Source organism: Nerophis ophidion, linkage group LG23, assembly GCF_033978795.1.
Source record: "Nerophis ophidion isolate RoL-2023_Sa linkage group LG23, RoL_Noph_v1.0, whole genome shotgun sequence".
Taxonomy (NCBI): domain Eukaryota; kingdom Metazoa; phylum Chordata; class Actinopteri; order Syngnathiformes; family Syngnathidae; genus Nerophis; species Nerophis ophidion.
In genome coordinates this window covers 31,152,899-31,177,438 of record NC_084633.1, presented here as the reverse complement: position 1 = coordinate 31,177,438, position 24,540 = coordinate 31,152,899, and the positions used below count along the sequence as shown (strand labels likewise).

The 24,540-nt window shown below is 36.8% G+C and overlaps 2 protein-coding genes across 3 annotated transcripts in view; both read left to right on the top strand.

Moving 5' to 3' along the window:
- The first annotated feature begins 1,229 nt into the window (after positions 1 to 1,229).
- LOC133541538 (uncharacterized) lies at positions 1,230 to 6,910 on the top strand. Its single transcript, XM_061884993.1, has 2 exons — positions 1,230 to 1,639; positions 5,424 to 6,910. Exons 1-2 carry the CDS (start codon positions 1,360 to 1,362, stop codon positions 5,903 to 5,905), a joined length of 762 nt encoding a protein of 253 aa, XP_061740977.1. The 5' UTR covers positions 1,230 to 1,359; the 3' UTR covers positions 5,906 to 6,910.
- Positions 6,911 to 21,846: 14,936 nt separating this feature from the next.
- LOC133541062 (carnitine O-palmitoyltransferase 1, liver isoform-like) overlaps positions 21,847 to 24,540 on the top strand; it is a 56,007-nt gene continuing 53,313 nt past the window's right edge. Inside the window, exon 1 of one of the 2 annotated variants that reach the window (XM_061884139.1) lies at positions 21,847 to 21,971. Coding sequence is in view for 1 of the 2 variants with exons in the window: in XM_061884138.1 (XP_061740122.1) it covers positions 23,194 to 23,251 (58 nt within the window). In the remaining variant the exon portion in view is untranslated. Of the gene's footprint in view, positions 21,972 to 22,023; positions 23,252 to 24,540 lie in introns of those variants that run through there. The other variant, XM_061884138.1, reaches the window with a different exon arrangement.

The following is a 24,540-nucleotide window of genomic DNA, read 5'->3' as shown; positions in this document are numbered from 1 at the left end:
AATTTTATCAAAAGTAAGTTGAGTACTCGCAAATGTGAGTTAATTTTTTATCAATAAAAGTCAGTTGACTATTTAGAAACATGAGTTCATTTTATCAATAAAAATAAGTTGACTAATCACAAATGTGAGTTAATTTTATCAATAAAAGTAAGTTGACTACTCACAAATGTCAGTTAATTTTATCAATAAAAGTTTGTTGAATTTTCACAAATGTGATTTAATTTTATCAATGGAACTAAATTGACTACTCACAAATGTGAATTAATTTTATCAATAAAAGTAAGTTGACTCCTCACAAATGTGAGTTAATTTTATCAATAAAAGTAAGTTGACTACTTAAAAATGGGCATTATTTTTATCAAAAGTAAGTTGAGTACTCCCAAATGTGAGTTAATTTTTATCAATAAAAGTCAGTTGACTACTCACAAACATGAGTTCATTTTATCAATAAAAATAAGTTGACTAATCACAAATGTGAGTTAATTTGATCAATAAAAGTAAGTTGACTACTCAGAAATGTCAGTTAATTTTATCAATAAAAGTTTGTTGAGTTTTCACAAATGTGATTTAATTTTATCAATGGAACTAAGTTGACCACTCACAATAGTGAAATAATTTCATCAATAAAAGTATGTCGACTACTCACAAATGTAAGTTATTTCGTTTTTTTTAAAAGCTACACAATGTCATCTGCAAAAGTAAATTGACTACAAATTGTGTACAAACAGACTATTGTTTTTTGATCTATGGGATAAAATGAAACAAAAAGTAGATAGAGCATGTGTTGGGAACTCGCATGGCTGCCGTTTTTGTGACCCCAAGATGCAAGAACCAGGAGGACGATGAGCAGGTAAGATGAGTTTTATTACTCAAAAAGAGGGAAGCAGTCTTGCATGGAATGGTTACCAACATAAAGTGATCTTCCAGAACTGAGGAGTGCTCGACACAAGGCATAAATAGGATACATGTTGATTTGTCAGCCGGTGTGGACCGGCTGACAACAGGTGAGGAAAAAACAGTGCTGCGCAGAACAACCAGGAAATGGAACAAAATAAGATCACTGACGTGAAGTATATACAAAAAGAAGGAAACAAACAGAAATTAAGTGACCAATCATCACAGCATGATGTTTTTGTTGAGGTGAGTCACTGTAAATCAACAATGTTGTCGGTGTCGATTAATCCGTGTTGAAAATAAATGACTTATCAATGAAATAAGACTGAAATTTTAACTTGAAATATTAAGTACATAAAGAAAATTGTGTTATTTGCAATAAAGGGGAAAAGTCATAAAGGGTCAAAACAACTAAGAGACCATAAGTTACCAAAATTTACCACTAGCTGCAAAGATGGCCAATCCATGGACGCCATCCGCACCCTCAACAGCAACGCCCAGGACGCTCTGCTTGACAGTCCAGTTTTGATTTTATGTATTTCCCATATTTGGTGTTTTAGTTCCTGTCTACCACTTTTAGTGTGGTTGTACTTCCTGTTTTGTGTGTGTTTCCCTGCAGTGACTAACTCCCGCGCCACACACCTGTTTGGTATGACCAATCAACACTATTTCAGTTGTGCGGCTGCTACATTCTGTGTTGGGATGTTGTATATTCTGGATGCTTCTTCTGCCGCATGTATTACTGGTAAGTCTTTGCTGTACTCCAGCATTCTCTTTGGAGTTTTTTTTGTAGTCAATTTAGCCTCATACAGTGGGGCAAAAAGTATTTACTCAGCCACCGATTGTGCAAGTTCTCCCACTTAAAATGATGACAGAGGTCTGTAATTTTCATCATAGGTACACTTCAACTGTGAGAGACAGAATGTGAAAAAAACATCCAGGAATTCACATTGTAGGAATTTTAAAGAATTTATTAGTAAATTATGGTGGAAAATAAGTATTTATTCAACCATTCAAAGCTCTCACTGATGGAAGTAGGTTTTGGCTGGAAATCTCACGACACATGGCCCCATTCATTCTTTCCTTAACACGGATCAATCGTCCTGTCTCCTTAGCAGAAAACCAGCCCCAAAGCATGATGTTTCAACCCCCATGCATCACAGTAGTTATGGTGTTCTTGGGATGGAACTCTGTGTTCTTCTTCCTCCAAACACGACGAGATGAGTTTATACCAAAATGGATACATGGATGATACAGCAGAGGATTGGGAGAATGTCATGTGGTCAGATGAAACCAAAATAGAACTTTTTGGTATAAACTCAAATTGTCGTGTTTGGAGGAAGACGAATACTGAGTTGCATCCCAAGAACACCACACCTACTGTGAAGCATGGGGGTGGAAACATGCTTTGGGGCTGTTTTTCTGCTAAGGAGACAGGACGATTGATCCGTGTTAAGGAAAGAATGAATGGGGCCATGTATCGTGAGATTTTGAGCCAAAACCTCCTTCCATCAGTAAGAGCTTTGAATGGTTGACCAAATACTTATTTTCCACCATAATTTACAAATAACATTCTTTAAAATTCCTACAGTGTGAATTCCTGATTTTTTTTTTCACATTCAGTCTCTCACAGTTGAAGTGTACCTATGATGAAAATTACAGACCTCTGTCATCATTTTAAGCGGGAGAACTTGCACAATCGGTGGCTGACTAAATACTTTTTTGCCCCACTGTATGTGCAGAGCTCCCTCTATGCCTCCAGTGCACTTCCTAACTGCTCTTGTTTGCTCCTTTGGAGTTACTTTACATGATGACATGATTTAAATTTGACTAGTATGTATCAACGGTTATTCACTCTATCCGAATACACATGTTTTTGGCAAAAAATGCCGTTAGCTAGCATCCTAGTCATTAACTAACACCAGATTGTGTATGGCTAACCGCTAACATTATTTAGAGGGGAGAAAACACACCTGTGAACATTTTGAAGTACATTTGCAGAAGTGCGCTTGCAACGACATTCAAATCATGTATTTTTTAAAACATGCTGACATTAGTTTCACATAAGAAGATTGCAAATTTGACATCAAGTAGATCGAGAGACATCCGGTATTAAATACAATAACATTTATGAAAATGACAGTCCATGGAAATAACATTTGCAAATATTGTGAGGGTGTCTAAATATTATACAGTAAGTTTACATGAAGCCTGTTTTATTGATCTGAAACGGTTGCATATTGTTCTTTATACATCAATCACGTTCAACCCCTCACTGAAATTAAATATTTCAAACAAAAATAAACGTCTGATGTCTTTACATTTCAATTAGTTATTGTCACCCTGTTTAAATTAACCTCATTGACTCTTTTTTTTCTTGTTTTCAGTAAACACCAAAACACTTCACCAAAAGTGTAACATATGACATTTACTGATCATTTCACTAAAAAGGATGTAACAAAGATTGGATATTGGCATAATAATACAACTGTGTGTAAATTATGTAACTTAAGAGAAATAAATGACTTTGATTAATTTGACATGAGTCACACAGGCCCGTCATAAACATGTCAACAATGAATGTTTTTATAATTGCAGACCAAAATCATCAAACATTTCAAGCACGCTGAGTTATTTTAACACTCGCTTTTGAAATCATAAATCAGGACAACAATTGTATTCTAGCAAAAAATGTTCGGACTGGATGATGATAATAGAGGGATGTCGAAATGTTTTTACACAAGGGCCACATACCAAAGACTGAAAGTATGCTGGGACAATTTTGATAGAATTATATTTTATATAAAATAAAAAAAGCTAAAGCAGACATTGCATATGTTTGAAGACACAATTTAGTGTCAGCTTTGTATCATATGTCAGGGAATCTTAAAATCTGGTACAGGGCTTCATCTAGTGGTACGCCAAAGAATTAATTAGATATTTAAACTGTAATAATGTCACAGTGGCCAATAATATTAAATATACTTCTTAAAGAAAATCTTGTTTTTTTTAAATGAATACTTAGGCCTACTATGTTACCGTTTTTTAAAGTTGGTCATTACGGTGGTACTTAAAGAGCAGAGTTTTTTCTGATCTGGTACTTGGTGAAAAAACTTTAAGGACCATTGTTGTAAGTGGCAAAGTGTACTATTAATTATCACAAGTTAAACAAAACAACAGTAAAAATTACAAAAACGAGGAAAAAAGTTAATGTAATGAGAAAAAGCTGAAATGTTGATTTTAATAATACACTGTCACGACACAAAGCTGACCCTAAGTTTTGTCTTTAAATACTGGATAGAATATATATATATATATATATATATATATATATATATATATATATATATATATATATATATATATATATATATATATATATATATATATATATATATATATATATATATATATGTATATGTATATGTATATGTATATGTATATATATATGTATATGTATATATATATGTATATATATATGTATATATATATATATATATATATATATATGTGTGTGTGTGTGTGTTTTTATATGTATGTTTGTATCCAGGTAAGATGGATATATATATATCAAGTATTTAAAGACAAACCTTAGGGTCAGCTTTGTGTTGTGACAATGTATTAAAATCAACATTTCAGCCCTTTGGGGTCGCGGGGGGCGCTGGTGCCTATCTCAGCTACAATTGGGCAGAAGACGGGGTACATGCTGGACAAGTCGCCACCTCATCGCAGGGCCAACACAGATAGACAGACAACATTCACCCTCACATTCACACCCTGGGGCCAATTTAGTGTTGCCATATTATATATACAGTATATACATATATATATATATATATATATATATATATATATATATATATATATATATATATATATATATATATATATATATATATATATATATATATATATATATATAACAAAATCTAAATGGCCGCAGCATACTTTGACTTTGGAAGAAGTTTGGACACACCTGAGTTATCACATTTTCACGTTTTTTTTTTTTTTTTTGTTCATCCAACTATTTATACTTCAGGCCACACTTTGGACACCCTTGTTTAACATAATGTGTTTTTCATGGTCAGATTGTTCTCAACTTTAAAAGACAATTGAAATTTTCCTGTCAAAAGTGAAAGAACAAATCCACCGAGTAAGAAAGATGTGGTGCTTTATTGATGCACATAAATTCAGGCCTCATATATGGATGTGGCGGGTCAGATCTGGGTTTGATGCTGTGATGTAAGAATGGAGGATGAAATGAATGGTGCTCCTGCTTCATCATCTTCTGCAAACACAAAGACAATGTCTGTCATAGATATGCTCCAACACAAGGAACTTGACAATAGGAAAAGGCCACGACTCACCTAGAAGTGTTTGACTTCATGAAGGTTGCCATGTAGTCTATGTCCTCCACAGCCCTTAGGATGCGCTCTCGTGAAGTGAAAGTGCTTCAGTCAAAGTCCAGCAGGGGAAAGCTTTCAAAGTGGCGGACAAAACTTCTAAAAATGCTTTCCACTGTTCGCCAGGCCACCGAGGAGCAGATGTAGAGGAGACAGTCTTCATCAACATGCTGGCTGAGGCAGGAGCAAGAAGACAGCGCGTCTTCCAGCATTCTGCCAACGCCCAAGCTGGCCGTCTCAGCCCTTCTCCTCAAAGACTCCGCACTGGAGTCCCCAACAGCTGGTGTCAGGAAAACCCTGACGGCATGATCCACCACCTCTCTCACCAGATGAACACTTCGGCGTCGAAGCTCTGTGACCAGCGTCACTTCCTGGATCCAGCTGATGTTGGAGCTGCTCAACATCTTCTGCAGCTTGTCAACCAGATACCGGAGGAAGCTCCCCACATCTTGCTCCGTTTTGGGACACACCACTGCCAGGAACATTTGGAGACCATCCAGTGTTACCTTTTTAAAGAAGAGACAAATAAGTGGGTGAATTGTTCCAGAACATTCATCAAGGGCAGGAGAAAAAAAAGGTGTCCTTACCCTCCTCCCAAGCAGCTGTGATAGCCATATCTCTTCATCAAGTTCCTGGCAGAACGGAGCCCTATAGGAAAGAAAATGAGAAGAGACTGTAGATCGGGGGTCACCAATGCGGTGCCCGCGGGCACCAGGTAGCCCGTATGGACCAGATGAGTCGCCCGCTGGCCTGTTCTAAAAATAGCTCAAATAGCAGCACTTACCAGTGAGCTGCCTCTATTTTTAAAATTGTATTTATTTACTAGCAATCTGGTTTCGCTTTGCTCAACATTTTTAATTCTAAGAGAGACAAAACTCATAGAATTTGAAAATCCAAGAAAATATTTGAAAGACTTGGTCTTCACTTGTTTAAATAAATTCATTTATTTTTTTTACTTTGCTTCTTATAACTTTCAGAAAGACAATTTTAGAGAAAAAATACAACCTTAAAAAGAATTTTAGGATTTTTAAACACATATACCCTTTTACCTTTTAAATTCCTTCCTCTTCTTTCCTGACTATTTAAAATTTAAAGCCCACCAGGCTGCACCAAACTTTTGGTGCCTTGTTGACACAAAAGTACAGTGGTGTATGCGCAGCAGCTATGAAGGTTGCAAGCCTGTTAGGTTCAACTTATCTTTGTGAATCAGCCTTTTCTGACATGAACTTCATCAAGAACAAACACAGAACACGCCTCACTGATGCACATCTGCAAGACTCACTCAGAGTTGCAGTGTCAAGTTACACACCAGAGTACAACACACTAGTTAACAGCATGCAATGCCAGGCTTCCCACTAACTGACAAAGAAACACATAACAGATTTGGTGTCCAGTTCAAAATGTGACATGATTTATTTAAAAATTTGAGAGTTGTCTTTTGTATTTTACATGAGTTATTATTTGTACAAACATGTTGCAAAGTAATTCATGATTTGTTAAAAAAAAGTGGCTAGCTAATTAAAATGAGATATTGTGATTTTACAAGACTGTCTTAGAAGTGATCATTTGAAAATGTTCAATTTGAAAAATGTGCACTTACAGAAAATATAAAAATAAAGTGTTGCATATTGATAATCTGTTTCTACATATATTTATTGTGAGAAATCATTAAGATGATCAGTGTTCCCACAAAGATAAATATCATTAATTAATAATAATAAAATATAGTTAAAGGTAAATTGAGCAAATTGGCAGTTTAAGTGTGTACCAAACTGGTAGCCCTTCGCATTAATCAGTACCCAAGAAGTAGCTCTTGGTTTCAAAAAGGTTAGTATCCCCTGCTTTAAATGTTGCTGACAAAGCATCTCCATGTGATATAAGACCAGCAAAATGATTGCAGAACCGATACCAAGCAATAATGTACACCACTAATTCTTCTTTCCACTTGAAAATGTTCAATATTGAAATATGTTGTGATTAAATAATTAGACTACAACACTTGTTTTAATCAACAAACGTGTTTGTGTACATTTAACAATACGACAGCAATTGCTGCCTAGTACCCGTATAAGGCAAAACAGTCAATATGTAGTGAAATATACTGTATTATAAATTACTCTTATGAAAGTATGACAACCCCACAGACTTATGTACTGTATTTGTAAAAATCGACATTAAAAAAAATATCGATCCTTTTCGATAGTATCTCTCCGATGCCGAGTGTACCCTGATATCGACACTATAGATCATTGGATCGATCTAGCCATCACCACCACAACATCACACAAGATAAAGCTCTCCCCCCGCCTGTCAACAACAGGTGATGTAGTTGATATTTTACCACTGAATTTGTGTTGATAATGCTTTATATCATAACGCTTGCTCAATTAGAACAATCAATTTCTTAACCTCCGTTAAATTCAAATACCGACTCTAGTTAAAGAAGCGTTCCTGCTATCTTAGCTAGCATGATGCTAAGCTAAGCTCTTACAGCCGAGTTAAAACTGTTAGCTTTCTAAACTTAGCGCCAATAAAATCGTTGCATAAAGGTCAGTGGTGTAGAATAATATGTTTATTATCACCACCATGTAAACAAATGTTTGGAAGGTTCCAGTTATACTTGGTATTTTGTAGTACATTATTAGTACACACCTGATTCTTAAGGCATCAATCAAGTAAGTTGTACTTGTTTAAAGTTTCAACTTCATTGCTTATCAAGTGAAGTAGAATTAGTGCGTAAATTAAAGGCCTACTGAAACCCACTACTACCCACCACGCAGTCTGATAGTTTATATATCAATAATGAAATATTAACATTGCAACACATGCCAATACAGCCTTTTTAGTTTACTAAATTACAATTTTAAATTTCCCGGGAGTTTCGTCTTTGTAACGTCGTGTAATGATGACTTGTACGCAAGACTTTTAGGAAGTATGAGCGCTGCGCACACACACAGCTAAATGTCGTCTGCTTTAACGGCATAATTATACAGTTTTTTGGACATCTGTGTTGCTGAATCTTTTGCAATTTGTTCAATTAATATTGGAGAAGTCACTGTAGAAAGATGGAGTTGGGAAGCTTTAGCCTTTAGCCACACAAACACACGGTGATTCCTTGTTTAAAATTCCTGGAGGTGAAACTTTCCTATGGATCAGAGCGCGGTCAAGAGAACATGGATCCCGACCACATGTCAACCAGCAGGTTTCGGTGAGAAAATTGTGGTTAAAAAGTCAGTTCTTACCGGAGAAAAGCTGAGCTTGTGCCGTCCATAGCTGCCGTCGACTCCCCTGAGACACTGCGCGTCAAAACACCCGTGTACACACCCTTCCGACTATCCGGTCATATTAAACTCACTAAAACACTAGCAACACAATAGAAAGATAAGGGATTTCCCAGAATCAACCTAGTAAATGTGTCTAAAAACATCGGAATCTGTCCCAATGCAATCGCGTTTTTTTTTAACTTTTTTTTTTTTTTTTTTTTTTTTTTTATAGTCCGTCGCTATCAATATCCTCAAACACGAGTCTCTCATCCTTGCTCAAATTAATGGGGAAATTGTCGTTTTCTCGGTCCGAATAGCACTTTTTGTTGGAGGCTCCCATTAAAAACAATGTGAGTATGTGAGGAGCCATCAAACGTGACGTCATCGTCTGCGACTTCCGGTAGAGGCAGGGGTTTTATCTTAGCACCGAAAGTTGCAAACTTTATTGTAGATGTTCTCTACTAAATCCTTTCAGCAAAAATATGGCAATATCGCGAAATGATCAAGTATGACACATAGAATGGACCTGCTATCCCCGTTAAAATAAGAAAATCTCATTTCAGTAGACCTTTAAGTTTTATTTCAACTGTAAACAATTACACTTGGTTGAATCAGGGTTGATGTTAAAAGTTGTCTTACCTGATAGATGGAAAAGCGATCATAGTTGAAGAAGTGACGATATTGAGCTAATTCTGCTCCATTTGGATCCCTACTGAGTTCTGACTGGATCGCTCTTGAAATGCTGACTATTTATTAGAGTTGGACATGTCCGTTACAAAGACCTCTTTCAAGTCAAAAACACACCCTCTTTGATGAAGTACACCTGAAGATGCTCTCTTTGATGAAAAAACTCATTGGAGGTCGGAAGTTTACATAAAACAATAGGGGTGTGGGAAAAAATTGATTCGAATACGAAGCAAATCGAATACATTGTGTGATTCTGAATCGATTCTCATTTTTAAAAAATCTATTTTTTCATTTTTATTTTATTTATTAATTTATTTTCTTTTAATCAATCCAACAAACCACTACACAGCAATACTATAACAGTGCAATCCAATTCCAAAACCAAACCTGACCCAGCAACACTCAGAAGTGCAATAAACAGAGCGATTGAGAAGACACAAACACGACACGGAACAAACCAAAAGTAATGAAACAAAAAAGAATATTATTAACAGTATCAATATTAGTTATAATTTCAGCATAGCAGTGATTAAAAATCCCTCACTCACATTCTCCTTAGACATTTATAAAAATAAAAAAAAAAGAACAATGGTGTCACAGTGGCTAACTTGCATCGCATCTCATAAGCTTGACAACACACTGTGTCCAATGTTTTCACAAAGATAAAATAAGTCATATTTTTGGTTCGTTTATTAGTTAAAACATTATTGCAATCAGTTGATAAAACATTGTCCTTTACAATTTTATAAAAGTTTTTTTAAATCTACTACTCTGCTTGCATGTCAGCAGACTGGGGTAGATCCTGCTGAAATCCTATGTATTGAATGAATACAGAATCGTTTTGAATCTGAAAAATATAGTTTTTCAATCGAGAATCAAATATTATCGATATATTATCGAATCGTGACCCCAAGAATCGATATTGAATCGAATCGTGGGACACCCAAAGATTCACAGCCCTAATACACAATGTCTGTATACCTCTTTTGTTTTTTTATTTTGCTTTCAATTGTTATAATCCGAAAGTAATCGGCCCTCACTGAATTAATGAATAAAGGTTTAAATGAAATACTTATTTGTGAATATTCTCCATACCCTATCCCAGTGGTTGTCAACCTTTTTTCAGTGATGTACCCCCTGTGAACATTTTTTGTAATTCAAGTAACCCCTAATCAGAGCAAACCATTTTTGGTTGAAAAAAAAGAGATATAAAGAAGTAAAATACAGCACTATGTTATCAGTTTCTGATTTATTAAATTGTATAAAAGTGCAAAATATTGCTCATTTGTAGTGGTCTTTCTTGAACTATTTTGAAAAAAAGATGTAAAAATAACTCGTCGAAAAAAACAAGTGATTCAATTATAAATAAAGATTTCTACACATAGAAGTAATCATCAACTCAAAGTGCCCTCTTTGGGGATTGTAAAAGAGCTCCATCTGGATTCATGAACTTAATTATAAACATTTCTTCACAAAAAAAAAGAAATCTTTAACATCAATATTTATGGAACCTGTCCACAAAAAATCTAGCTGTCAACGCTGAATATTGCATTGTTGTATTTTTTTTCACAGTTTATGAACTTACATTCATATTTTGTTGAAGTATTATTCAATAAATACATTTATAAAGGATTTTTGAATTGCTGCTGTTTTTAGAATATTTTTGAAAAAATCTCACGTACCCCTTGGCATACCTTTAAGTACTCTCAGGGGTACGCGTACCCCCATTTGAGAAAAACTGCCCTAACCTATACCCCTTCAATCCAGCACATCACCCCTGTTCTGCAAGAACTCCATTGGCTACCCAACAAACACTGCATCCAATTTAAAATCATTCTCCTCACTTTCAAAGCTATACATTACCTTTCTCTGACCTGCTCCATGTTGCCACGCCCTCACGTTCACTAAGATCCTCTTCATCATCCATCTCACTGTGCCCTTATATAAAGTGCATGGGTGCCCGAGCATTCAGCCGCTCAGCCCCTCATCTTTGGAACTCATTACCACCAGACCTTTGTATTAAAGATTTAAAATAACTCTTTAAATCAAGACTCAAAACACACCTTTTCTTGACTGCTTATTCACTGTAAAATTGATCAATCCGTGTTGTTTTCATCCAATTTTATTGTTGTGATTTTGTATGGTGTCTTTGAGTGCCCAGAAATGTGCTTTTTTGTAAGTAAAATGTAATATTATTCTCATTCATCCAGGTCATCCATCTCACGGCATTCAATCGATCGCAACTGGACTGTTTGATTTGTCTTGGAAGACGTTTCGCTGCTCATCCAAAATATTTATATACTCCAAAAGCAGGTGGGTGTGCCTGGGCAAGGATGGTTTCCTAACCGTCAAAGCCAGGAACAGTCGAAGTGTAATTTCCCTTCCTGGTCTTATTGTATGAATATTTGGGGTTTTGGCACCAGCTGCTGAACTAGATCTGACCAATCTAAATCTACGAGCACTAATTGATGAAGTCTACTCGGATGAGGGGCGAAACGTCTTCTTTGACAAACCAAACAGTCCAGCTGTGATCGATTGAATGCCCTGAGAGAATGAAATACTTCATAAATGTATTTTTTGCACTACTTCACTACTTTTTTTTTATAAATAACATGTGAAAGGTTTAAGCTTTGGGGAAACTATTCAAAAACATCCCAAAGGTTATAGTTTTCTACCAGATCCTGTCATAGCCAGCCATTAGTTAGGTGTCTTCTCTCTGAGCTCATACACCTCAATTTAGTTTTACCTTTACAATTATGGAGGATTTTGTTGTTGCTACTTAGTAGAATTTAATTTACTCATGCAACACAGACAGTGACTTTATATACCCATAACAGTCACTTCATCTCCATTTTTGCTGCAGCCCCAGAGTGTGGTAGTAATCTGCTTGCTGTACACAGGAAGAAAACATGGTTGGCTGCCGGAAGAAGCTTCCTTGAAAGGTGAGTACAAAATGGATTTAGCCTTTGCTTTTTCCGTCTACCGTCTGGGTGATGTTCTTGGTGGGGATTTTGGAAGGCCGTGTTGACATTGGAGCTGTACCTATGGCTTTATTATAATGTAATAATTAAGCAATCTGCCAATTACTTTGGTCCATTAATCCAGTAATTAAACACTCTTTATTGCCTCAATACATATTTTAAGGAAATAGTTAAAATGATTTTGGAGTTGCCAAAACCTTTTTTCTTTTTTAAAAAAGAATGCACATCGTCAACATTAAAATTGTACTTTTAACATGCGTGCAATCATAAAAATGAAATTAATAAATAAAAACGCACCACTGTTTGCCGCCACACAAAAAACAACACCCACACACCAGCATTCTCATGTGATCGCTATGCAGTGCACCTTTTTATTAGTTTTTATTAATTAGACTCAAACAATTGATTAAAGCATTTTTGTAATCATTGCAGCCCGCGTTGACATTGCAAGCATGAGTTTGCTAAGACTTCATGATCTTCTGAATGTTTTGCTTGTTAGGCTTGGTACACAATCTTATTCTGTGGTGATAATGAATCTACCCACACAATTACCTGCTGTCCAGGTATGTATGTATGTGTGTCTGTACAGTATGTGTTATAGATATGTCAGTATTACCATGATAACTTACTCTGTGAACCTAACTTGCAAGGTGGCAGGTTTTCATGTTTCCTCCCTGATAAATCTGAAGCAAATTGTTAGACATGATTTATTTGTTTCTTTTGTAACCCAGTAATGTCCAAACTGAACTTTGTTCTGAAGCCTTATGTGAAGATAGTATTTTGAGGCCATGGTTAGTAAGATAGACAGCATTATCTCAACTTAGAAGATCCATTAGTTCTATAACTGAGCTTGGAACTCAAAACATTCGTATCTCAAATCAGTGTCGTCCATCGAAATGATTTGAAATCAATTCAATTGATACTTGCCCCCCAAAATAACTAAACAAAATAGCAAAAGGAAACTTTAGAAAAGGAATAGTATCAAAAAACAATACACTAGAATGTACTGTACAACAAACAACGAGAGTGGTTTAAGTAATGTAATAATGTACAAAAGTGCAAAAGGTTTGTTTTTACCAGAAATTAGATTTACAAAGTGAAACTAATATGGCATAGGCTCAAATCATGCAACTCAAGATATGTTAAGCCATCGTTAGATATAATTTTATGATTATAGCTTAAAGTTTATGAAAACCTAGAAAATTTGGTCTTTTCACAAACTGTAAGGCATATTCATCAAATGTATAACAAATAAAAGCTTGACATATCTCACTTGGCATGTAATGAGTTTATATCCCATTTTAGTTTCACATTTGAAGTTGAATTGCTGACAAGAATGGACTTTTTGAAGTTTCATCTGCAAGATTTCAAAGTATATTGTTGAACAGAAAATGTAAAAAGCCCCCCAAAATAATCCTAACACATAATTAGGCTCTATTAAAATTTTAAAATGTTTTCAGGAAATATTTAACTGCAGTGACTCTTAAGAATATTTAAATGTGCACCTTTTCAAAGATACTAAAATGTATTGGGATGGACTTGTATACATTTCTGCTGTGAATATATTATGTTGGTGTGATATTTTTAAGCACAAGTGAACATTAACCTTTGTGCGTGCAGATCATGCTCAGTTTTTTCTTTCTGCTTTGTGAATCCTGTGATGGATTTTTTTATCATGTTGTGATATTTTTCAACTTAAAGTACCAATGATCGTCACACACACACACACACACACACACACACACACACACACACACACACACACACACACTAGGTGTGGTGAAATTATCCTCTGCATTTGACCCATCCCCTTGTTCCACCCCCTGGGAGATGAGGGGAGCAGTGAGCAGCAGCGGTGGCCATGCTCTGAAATTATTTTGGTGATTTAACCCCAAATTCCAACCCTTGATGCTGAGTGCCAAGCTTGGAGGTAATGGGTTCACATTTTTATAGACTTTGGTATGACTCGGCCGGGTTTAAACTCACGACTTTCCGATCTCAGCCTGTGTGTGAATCATCCGACTGTCAAGAATGCATGTTTTTACAAAATATATTTTGCTAAATTGTCGCTGCTGTTGATCCACAGATGCACGTGCAATCCGAACAAAAGATTAGAAACTTGAATATGTGTATTCATTTAAACCTTTATTCATTCATTCAGGGAGGGCCGATTACTTTCAGATTATAACAACAATTGAAAGCAAAACAAAAGAGATATACAGACAGTCCTACCTCCGAGTTTTTTCCTCAAAGAGAGCATCTTCAGGTGTACTTCATCAAAGAAGGTGTGTCTTTGACTTGAAAGAGGTTTTTTTAACGGACATGTCCAACTCTAATGAATAGTCTGCATTTCAAGAGCGATCCAGTCAACTCAGTTGGGATCCAAATGGAGCAGAAGCTTTAGCTCAACATCGTCACTTCTTCAACTATGATCGCTTTTCCATCCATCAGGTAAGACAAGTTTTAACATCCTGATTCAATCAAGTGTAATTGTTTACAGTTGAAATAAGACTTAATTTACTCACTAATTCTACTTCACTTGATTCGTGCTTTTCAATGTCTATTTTTAAAAAATACAGTACATAAGTGTGTGGGGTTTTGTCATACTTGCATAAGATTCATTTATAATACAATATTTTTCACTAGATATTGACTATGTTGCATTATAAGGGTATGGCAGCAATTGCTGTCATATGGTTAAATTGTACTGTAATGTATGTATGTAATAAATGTACACAAACACATTTGTTGATTAAAAGAAGTCTTTTACTTTAATTTTTTAGTCACAAAATATTTCAATAATGAACATTTTCAAGTACACAGAAGAATTGGTGGTGTACATTATTGCTTGGTATCGGTCCTGCAATCATTTTGCTGGCCTTATATCACAGGGAGAAGCTTTGTCAGCAACATCTAAAGTCTCTTCTCATTGTTTTTCCTACAGGGCTCCGTTCTACCAGGAACTTCATGAAGAGATATGGCTTTCGCAGCTGCTTGGGAGGAGGGTAGGGTACTGCATCAAAAACAGACCAGACATTTACTGAGTGTTTTTTTTTTGACTTTGCAGAATGTTCTGGAACAATTCACCTACTTCTTTGTCTCTCCTTTTAAAAAGGTCACACTGGATGGTCTCCAAATGTTCCTGGCAGTGGTGTGTCCCAAAACGGAGCAAGATGTGGGAAGCTTCCTCCGGTATTTGATTGATGAGCTGCAGAAGATGTTGAGCAGCTCCAACATCAGCTGGATCCAGGAAGTGACGCTGGTCACAGAGCTCCGACGCCGAAGCGTCCATCTGGTGAGAGAGGTGGTGGATCATGCCGTCCGGGTTTTCCTGACACCCGCTGTTGGGAACTCCAGTGCGGAGTCTTTGAGTAGAAGGGCTGAGACGGCCAGCTTGGGCGTTGGCAGAATGCTGGAAGACGCTCTGACTTCTTGCTCCTGCCTCAGCCAACATACTGATAAAGACTGTCTCCTCTACATCTGCTCGTCGGTGGCCTGGCGAACAGTGGAAAACATTTTTAGAAGTTTTGTCCGCCACTTTGAAAGCTTTCCCCTGCTGGATTTTGACCAAAGCACTTTCACTTCACGAGAGCGCATCCTAAGGGCTGTGGAGGACATAGACTACATGGCAACCTTCATGAAGTCCAACACTTCTAGGTGAGTCGTGTCCCTTCTTCTAATGTCAAGTTCCTTTTGTTGGAGCATATCTTTGACAGACATTGTCTTTGTGTTAGCAGAAAATTATGAAGCAGGAGCACCATTCATTTCATCCTCCATTCTTACATCACAGCATCAAACCCAGATCTGACCCGCCACATCTCTTTATGAGGTCCGAATTTATATGCATCAATAACGCACCTCCTCTTTCTTACTCAAGGGATTTGTTCTTTCAATTTTGAAAGGAAAATTAGCAATTGTCATTTAAAGTTGAGAACAATCTGACCATGTAAAACACATTATGTTAAACAAGGGTGTCCAAAGTGTGGCCTGGATAAACAAAAAAAAACAACAATAAAAATACTAATAACTCAGGCGTGTCCAAACTTCTTACAAACTCAAAGTATGCTGTGATCATTTTGATTTTGTTTTAAAAAAAAAATAAAAAGGACATAATACATCCAGTGTTTAAAGACAAAACTTAGGGTCGGCTTTGTGTTGTAAGTGACAGTGTAATATTAAAATCAGCATTTCAGCTTTTTCTCATTGCATACACTTTTTTCCTCTGTTTTTATCATTTTTACTGTGGTTTTGTTGAACTGTGATAATTAATATTACACTTTGTCACCAACAATATTGGTCCTCATACTTTTTTCACCAACTGCAAGCTCAGTAAAAACTCTGCTCTCTCGGTACCACCATAATGACCAACATTAAAATACAGTAGAACAGTGGGCTTTAGTATTCATTAAAAACAAGGAAGTGGTTTTATTTAACAAGTATATTTAATATTTTTGGCCACAGTTTGAAAATTAACACTGAATATCTAATTAAGTAATTTTTTGGCGTACCACTAGATAGAGCCCTATACACGAGTTTGAGAATCCCTGAGCTATGATACGAATCTGTAACTAAGTTTTGTCTTTTAACATATGTATTGTCTGCTTTAGCTTTTTTTTTCATTATTTTTTTTAAAATTAAATAAAAATATATCCAAATTTTTCCCGCATACTTTGAGTCTTTGGGAAAAGTTTAGACATCCGTCTATTATCATTATCCAGTCCAAACAATTTTTGATAGAATAAAATGCTTGTCCCGCCGACTTATTATGATTTCAAAAGCAAGTACATCAATTTGTATGCAAAAAATGGAATAATGCAATCCATACGTAGGGGTGTGTGTGTGTGTACAGTGTGATATATATATATATACATGTATATATATATATATATGGGCATTTTTACCACTGTTACATGGCCTTTCCTTTTAACAACATTAAGTAAACGTTTGGTCTGTTTTTGATGCAGTACCGCCTGAGGAATCCAAGGTCACCGGCATTGCTGCTTACGTGCAGTGATTCCTCCAGATTCTCTGGACCTTTTAATGATATCACTAACCAATGGTGAAATCCCTAAATTCCTTGCAATAGCTTGTTGAGGAATGTTGTTCTTAAACTGTTAGACAATATGCTCACGCATTTGTTCACAAAGTGGTGACCCTCGCCCCATCCGTGGTTGTGAATGACTGAGCATTTCATTGAAGCTGCTTTAAAACCCAATCATGGCATCCACATGTTCCCAATTAGCCTGTTCACCTGTATGATGTTCCAAATAAGTGTTTGATGAGCATTCCTCCACTTTCTCAGTCTTTTTGCCACTTTTGCTTGCTTTTCTGAAACATGTTGCAGGCATCAAATTCCAAATGAGCTAATATTTGCAAAAAAAAAAAAGTTTTTCAGTTTGAACGTTAAATAGCTTGTCTTTGTAATCTCTTCAATTGAATATAAATTGAAAGGGATTGGCAAATCATTGTATTCTTGTTTTTATTTATGATTTACACAACGTGCCAACTTTACTGGTTTTGGGTTTTGTGCACACAGAGAGCTTCTATATTTGCCGGACGCCGCAACAAATCTGTTAAATTTAGCTGAAATCTGGTCGTGTTGGACAGGGAGTCATGCACAAACAATACTTTTTCCGGTTTACTTGCAAATCGAAGTAGTCTGTTTCAATGCAGATCATATTTTACACATTGAAACGTCCAAATGGATGTCAACTTGTCAAAGGTTTTCCAACATAATTTCACCTTGTCGAAATACATAGAGGGCTTCACTGTGGCAGAGGGGTTAGTGCGTCTGCCTCACAATACAAAGGTCCTGCAGTCCTGGGTTCAATCCCAGGCTCGGGATCTTTCTGTACAGAGTTTGCATGTTCTTTCGTGAATGCGTGGGTTCCCTCCGGGTACTCCGGCTTCCTCCCACTTCCAAAGACATGCACTTGGGGATAGGTTGATTGGCAACACTAAATTGTCCCTAGTGTGTGAATGTGAGTGTGAATGTTGTCTGTCTATCTGTGTTGTCCCTGTGATGAGTTGGCGATTTGTCCAGGGTGTAACCCGCCTTCCGATTGTAGCTGAGATAGGCGCCGGCGCCCCCCGCGAGCCCAAAAGGGAATAAGCGGTAGAAAATGTATGTAAAATGGAAAATGGACATACATAGATGAAGATATGCTGATCCTGCAGGTCCAAAATGAAATAATAATATACAGGCAGTTGGTAGCTGTTGTGGCGGTAATCCTAGAACTCGTTGGTGGACACTGGCGGTGATTGCTGCCGTCAAGCTGAAGAAGGAGTCCTATCAGGTTCCCAGGGATGTGTTTAGGGCACGTCCAACCGGTAGGAGGCCACGGGGAAGACCCAGGACACGTTGGGAAGACTATGTCTCCCGGCTGGCCTCGGAATACCTAAATCCCCCGGGAAGAGCTGGACGAAGTGGCTGTGGAGAGGAAAGTCTTGGCTTCCCTGCTTAGGCTACTGCCTCCGCAACCCCGACCATGGATAAGCGGAAGAAGATAGATGGATGGATGGATATTTGATGGATTTTCATCCATCAGTTTCACATTCTGCATGAAATATGTTTTACAAAAAAGATCAGTTAGAATAATACTGTTGGATATAGAGAACATCCATCCATCCATCCATTTCGTCGCGGGGTATAGAGAATGTACAAACCCTTTTATTTATTGAATCAAAAATACTGAAATTCCATGACATAGTGTATTTGCAAACAGCTAAACTTATACACAAAGCTAACTATAATCTGCTACCCAAGAATATACAAAAGTTCTTCTCAACAAAATAGGAGGGATATAATCTTAGAGAAAAATTTAATTCAAAACATTTGTACGCACATACACCACTTAAGACCTTCAATATATCAATATGTGTAATTAAATTATGGAAAGTATTAAGCAAAGAAATCTAACAATGTACTATGATGCACTTAAAGAAACGTTTCAAACTTAAAGTGTTTACAAAGTACAAAGAAGAAGAACCATGATAAACATTCTGAATTTATCTCTGAATTTATTCATTTTCTAGATAATCTTACTCATCTCACATGTGATTATTATTTCTTAATTTATTTTTATTGTTATTATCTATGGAGTATATTGTGAATAAATTGAGAACAGGAAGTGTACAAAAGTTTTAGCAACTGCTATGTAAAAAGAAAAGGGGTAGGACTAAATAAGCTCTGCTTCTTCCTACTCCTTTTCAAACATATTGAATAGAGAAAGTGGAAATTGTGATGTACCATGTTGTATGCATGCATGTTCCAAATAATCTCAAACTCAACTTAGAGGGTCTGAGCAAACAAAACTAAATATGTACATAAAATACATACATAGTTCTTATTTGTATTTTTATAAACCTTTATTTTGTAATATGCAACATTTACATACATGCAAAGAAATAATAAAACAAGTACAGAACAGTACAAAACAGCGCCAGGGGGTTGTAAACTCAATAAAGTAACTAAAATAGAATGCAAAATATATAAATGTACAAGTGTAAAGCCATAAGGTCACACAAGTTCCGTAAATATTCCAAATTTGGAGCACAGCATGATTTTTGGTAAGAGGAAAAGGGAGGAAACGATCAAACTGTCAATTGATGGAATTGATATAGAAAGGCATTCTGAACTTAGATTTTTAGGAGTGATACTGGATGACGGTCTGACATGGAAATCTCATATTAGACATGTACGAAAAAAGATGTTTAAGAGTATTTTTATATTAAACAAGGTAAAATACAGTATGTGTTTAGATTATAGGGCAATGCGTATATTGTATTGTGCACTTATATTGCCATATATCAGCTACTGTGTGGAAGTGTGGGGGAACACATATAAGAGTAACATAAAAGCATTGTATCAACTCCAGAAAAGAGCCGTAAGGATTATTCATAAAGTAGATTACTTAGAACACACTAACATATTATTTATTATTTCTGGTCAATTGAAACCTCAGGACCTAGTAAAGCTACAGACATTGTGTGTCATGTTTCAGGCTAAAAGTAAAACATTACCAGCAAATTTACAAAAAATGTTTGTCATCACTTCTGAGAATAAAGAGCATAGAAGAAAAGGTCATTTCAAACAGCAATATTCAAGGACAACTTTAAAACAAATGTGTAAATCAGTGGTGGGGGTAAAATTGTGGAATTCTCTTTACAATGAGATAAAAGACTGTAAAAATATATTCCAATTGAAAAAAAATTATAAAGAGAACAATAAGATCATATGGACAGCCATAAGTGTTTACATTTTGCTTTATATTTATTATTTTATTTATTTTTTTGTCTGTTTTTGTATTTGCTTTGTATCATTCCGTGATCGAGGTGTATGTTATTATTTTCTCTGTTTGGTTTATACTTTATGAAGTTTTGCACTTGTGTTTTTCTTGTGTTTTTTGATTGTTTCATCACATTTGGATGTATTTGTTGGTTTAAATCAGGGGTGTCAAACTCAGTTTAGATCGGGGGCCACACGGAGAAAAATCTACTCCCAAGAGGGCCGGACTGGTAAAATCAAGGCACGATAACTTAAAAATAAAGACAACTTCAGATTGTTTTCTTTGTTTAAAAACAGAACAAGCACATTTTGAAAATGTACAAATCATAATGTTTTGTTTTTTTCATTTACATGTTGCGGTTTATAGTATTCTATTTTTATTTCTTATTTATACTTTTTGAATAAATTATGTGATCATGTTCATCAGTCAACGCATTGGTGTTAATTTTCAATCTCATGATTCAAAAATTATATCAAAATCAATTTACAGGATGTTATTTATGTAGTTTGCTCATTTTCCTTGACTGATGGACTAACGTGGTTTATTTTTTTTTTTTACATATGGAGCATCATCTGCAAAAATACAAATAATTGCTATTGCGCCATCTATTGGACATATTTAGAACAGCGGTTTCTTTCATTCAAAAATTTCAACTAATTTTTATACCGAGCAAACTCATCCCGCGGGCCGAATGAAACCGGTTCGCGGGCCTGATCCGGCCCACGGGCCATATGTTTGACACCCCTGGTTTAAATGATATCCATGAAGTAAGACTATGTATATGTCAAAGGGGGCAGGAAACTATAAGATTTTTCTTCATCCTGCTCCTTTTCAGGCATTGTTGTGTGAATTTAAAATTGTATAATGAGTACCGGTCAGAAATGCACATCAATTAAAGAGATGAATAAAGAATGAATGAATGAATAGTTTTTGCAGCTTCTTGGTTGTTAGAGGTAGAGAGTGTTTTAAAGTAAAATTATAATTATTTTTTTAAAATGCACAAAAAAAACAGATCTGGTATTAAGAAACTTACATTTATGAATAGTTTGCGCTTAGTGTATTTGTGCCTCCTCCTTTCATCTGTCATGCAACAAATGGCCACTTGTTGCTCTCTGCAAAGAGCATTAGAACTGCAGATGTCTCACTCCACAATATAAACAACGCGACAGAAAAGGTGAAAAACACGTCAAACGTATTGATTCCACTACGCTACAACCGACCTGCTACTGTTACCACCCTTGTGGCCAATAATCAGTCAATTGCCTCGATCGACACGGATTGTCTAGCAAAGCATGCACGAGTAGTGCATCGTCTTCCTCCCAGAGGATCTTTGCGGCTGGCAGAGAACGCATAGTTGTTAGCAGTCGACAACGCCGGCGAGGAGGGAGGGGCACGCGGTGTGTGGCAGTCACTCTGCCAAGAAAGCGCCCTGAGACGCGGTCTGATACGTTGCAGGCAAGTTACAACTTATATTTCATCACATAGTATTTGTAGTTTGACTTTATATCACGTATTCATGCGCCTTTTACTCATTTGCATTTGGCGCGGGTGGGGATGGAGCTGAGCCTGAATGGACCTATTGTGATTGTGTGACTATATTACTCACATATAAACGCGCTGCATGCACGTCTTACTTTCGCACCTAAACATTTACACACTGCGTGGATTTACAACGTGTTTTGCATAGTTTGGATGCGCATTGTGGGGATGGAGAAGCAACAGCATGGCGCCTTCCAACATGTTACTTAACCGGTTTTGTTGTTCGGCGATGTCCACTCACCACGAAACACAAAGTTTCACTGGTCGTCCTGATTGCATCCTTAAAGACATGTAGTTAAGTCCTGAAAATACTAAAACGAAACCAGCAGAGAGCCAATTTTCTGTTTGATTGATCTGACGCAGTGTTTTTCAACCACTGTGTCGCGGCACTTAGTGTGCCTTGGAAGATTATCTAATGTCACCTATTTGGTTTAAAAATATTTGTTGCAAACCAGTATTTATAATCTGCAAATAATGTACCGTTAAGTGTCTGTACTGTCTGGAGATGGCAGACTTACCACGTTATACTCTTCCAAAACAGTAGGTGGCAGCAGGTAGCTAATTGCTTTGTTAATGTCTGAAACAGCGGGATGCAGGGTGAAGTTAAAAAGTTATTTAAAGGCCTACTGAAATGAGATTTTCTTATTTAAAAGGGGATAGCAGGTCCATTCTATGTGTCATACTTGATCATTTCGCGATATTGCCATATTTTTGCTGAAAGGATTTAGTAGAGAACATCCACGATAAATGTCGCAACTTTTGGTCACTAATAAAAGAGCCTTGCCTTTACCTGAAGTAGCAGACGACGTGCGTGTGACGTCACGGGTTGTAGGGCTCCTCTCTTCCTCACATTGTTTACAATCATAGCCACCAGCAGCAAGAGCTATTCGGACCGACAAAGCGACAATTTCCCCATTAATTTGAGCGAAGATGAAAGATTTGTGGATGAGGAAATTTAGAGTAAAGGACTAGAAAAAAAAGAGGCAATTGCAGTGGGAGTGATTCAGATGTTATTAGACACATTTACTAGGATAATTCTGGAAAATCCCTTATCTGCCTAATGTGTTGCTAGTGTTTTAGTGAGATTAAATAGTACCTGACAGTCGGAGGGGTGTGGCCACGGGTGTGTTGACCGCGAATGTCTCTGAGGGCAGTCACGCAACTGCAGCAGGACGGAAGCTCCGCTGATGTCTCCGGTAAGAGCTGACTTATTACCACAATTTTCTTACCGAAAACTGCCGGTTGACATGTGGTCGGGATCTATGTTCGCTTGACCGCTCTGTTCCATTATAAAGCTTCACCTTCGGGAATTTTAAACAAGGAAACACCGTCTGTTTGTGTGGCTAAAGGCTAAAAGCTTCCCACCTCCATCTTTCTACTTTGACTTCTCCATTATTAATTGAACAAATTGCAAAATATTCAGAAACACAGATGTCCAGAATGCTGTGTAATTATGCGATTAAAGCAGACTACTTATAGCTTGGATGGGGCTGGAAAATAATGTCCGCTACAACCCGAGACGTCAAACGCACGCGTCATCAGACCGCGGCATTTTCAACACAACACTTCGCGGGAAATTTAAAATTGCAATTTAGTAAACTAAAGTGGCCGTATTGGCATGTGGTGCAATGTTAATACTTCATCATTGATATATAAACTATCAGACTGCGTGGTCGGTAGTAGTGGGTTTCAGTAAGCCTTTAACCGGTTTTGTTGTTTGGCGACGTCCGCTCACCACAAAAGACAAAGTTTCACTGATCGTCCTGATTGCATCCTAAATGACATGTAGTTAAGTCCTGAAAATACTAAAACGAAACCAGCAGAGAGCCAACACACTTTCCTGTTTGATTGATCTGACGCAGCACATTAGTGTGCTGTGGAAGATTATCTAATGTCATAGGCGCCAGCGCCCCCCGCGACCTCAAAAGGGAATAAGCGGTAGAAAATGGATGGATGGATGGACCTATTTGGGTTGAAAATATTTTTTGCAAACCAGTATTTATAATCCGCAAATAATGTACCGTTAAGTGTCTGTACTGTCGGGAGATTGGCAGACTTACCACGTTACACTCTTCCAAAACAGTAGGTGGCAGCAGGTAGCTAATTGCTTTGTTGTCGGAAACAGCGGGAGGCAGGGTGCAGGTAAAAAGGTATCTAATGCTTAAACCAAAAATAAACAAGAGGTGAGTGTCCCTAAGAAAAGGCATTGAAGCTTAAGTAAGGCTATTTAGAACAAAACTTAAAACTGAACTGGCTACAAAGTAAACAAAAACAGAATGCTGGACGACAGCAAAGACTTACTGTGGAGCAAAGACAGCATCCACAAAGTACATCCGAACTAGGGCTGGGCGATATGGCCTTTTATTAATATCCCAATATTTTTGGGCCATGTCACGATACACAACATATATCGCGATATTTTGCCTTAGCCTTGAATGAACACTTGATGCATATAATCACAGCAGTATGATGATTCTTTGTGTCT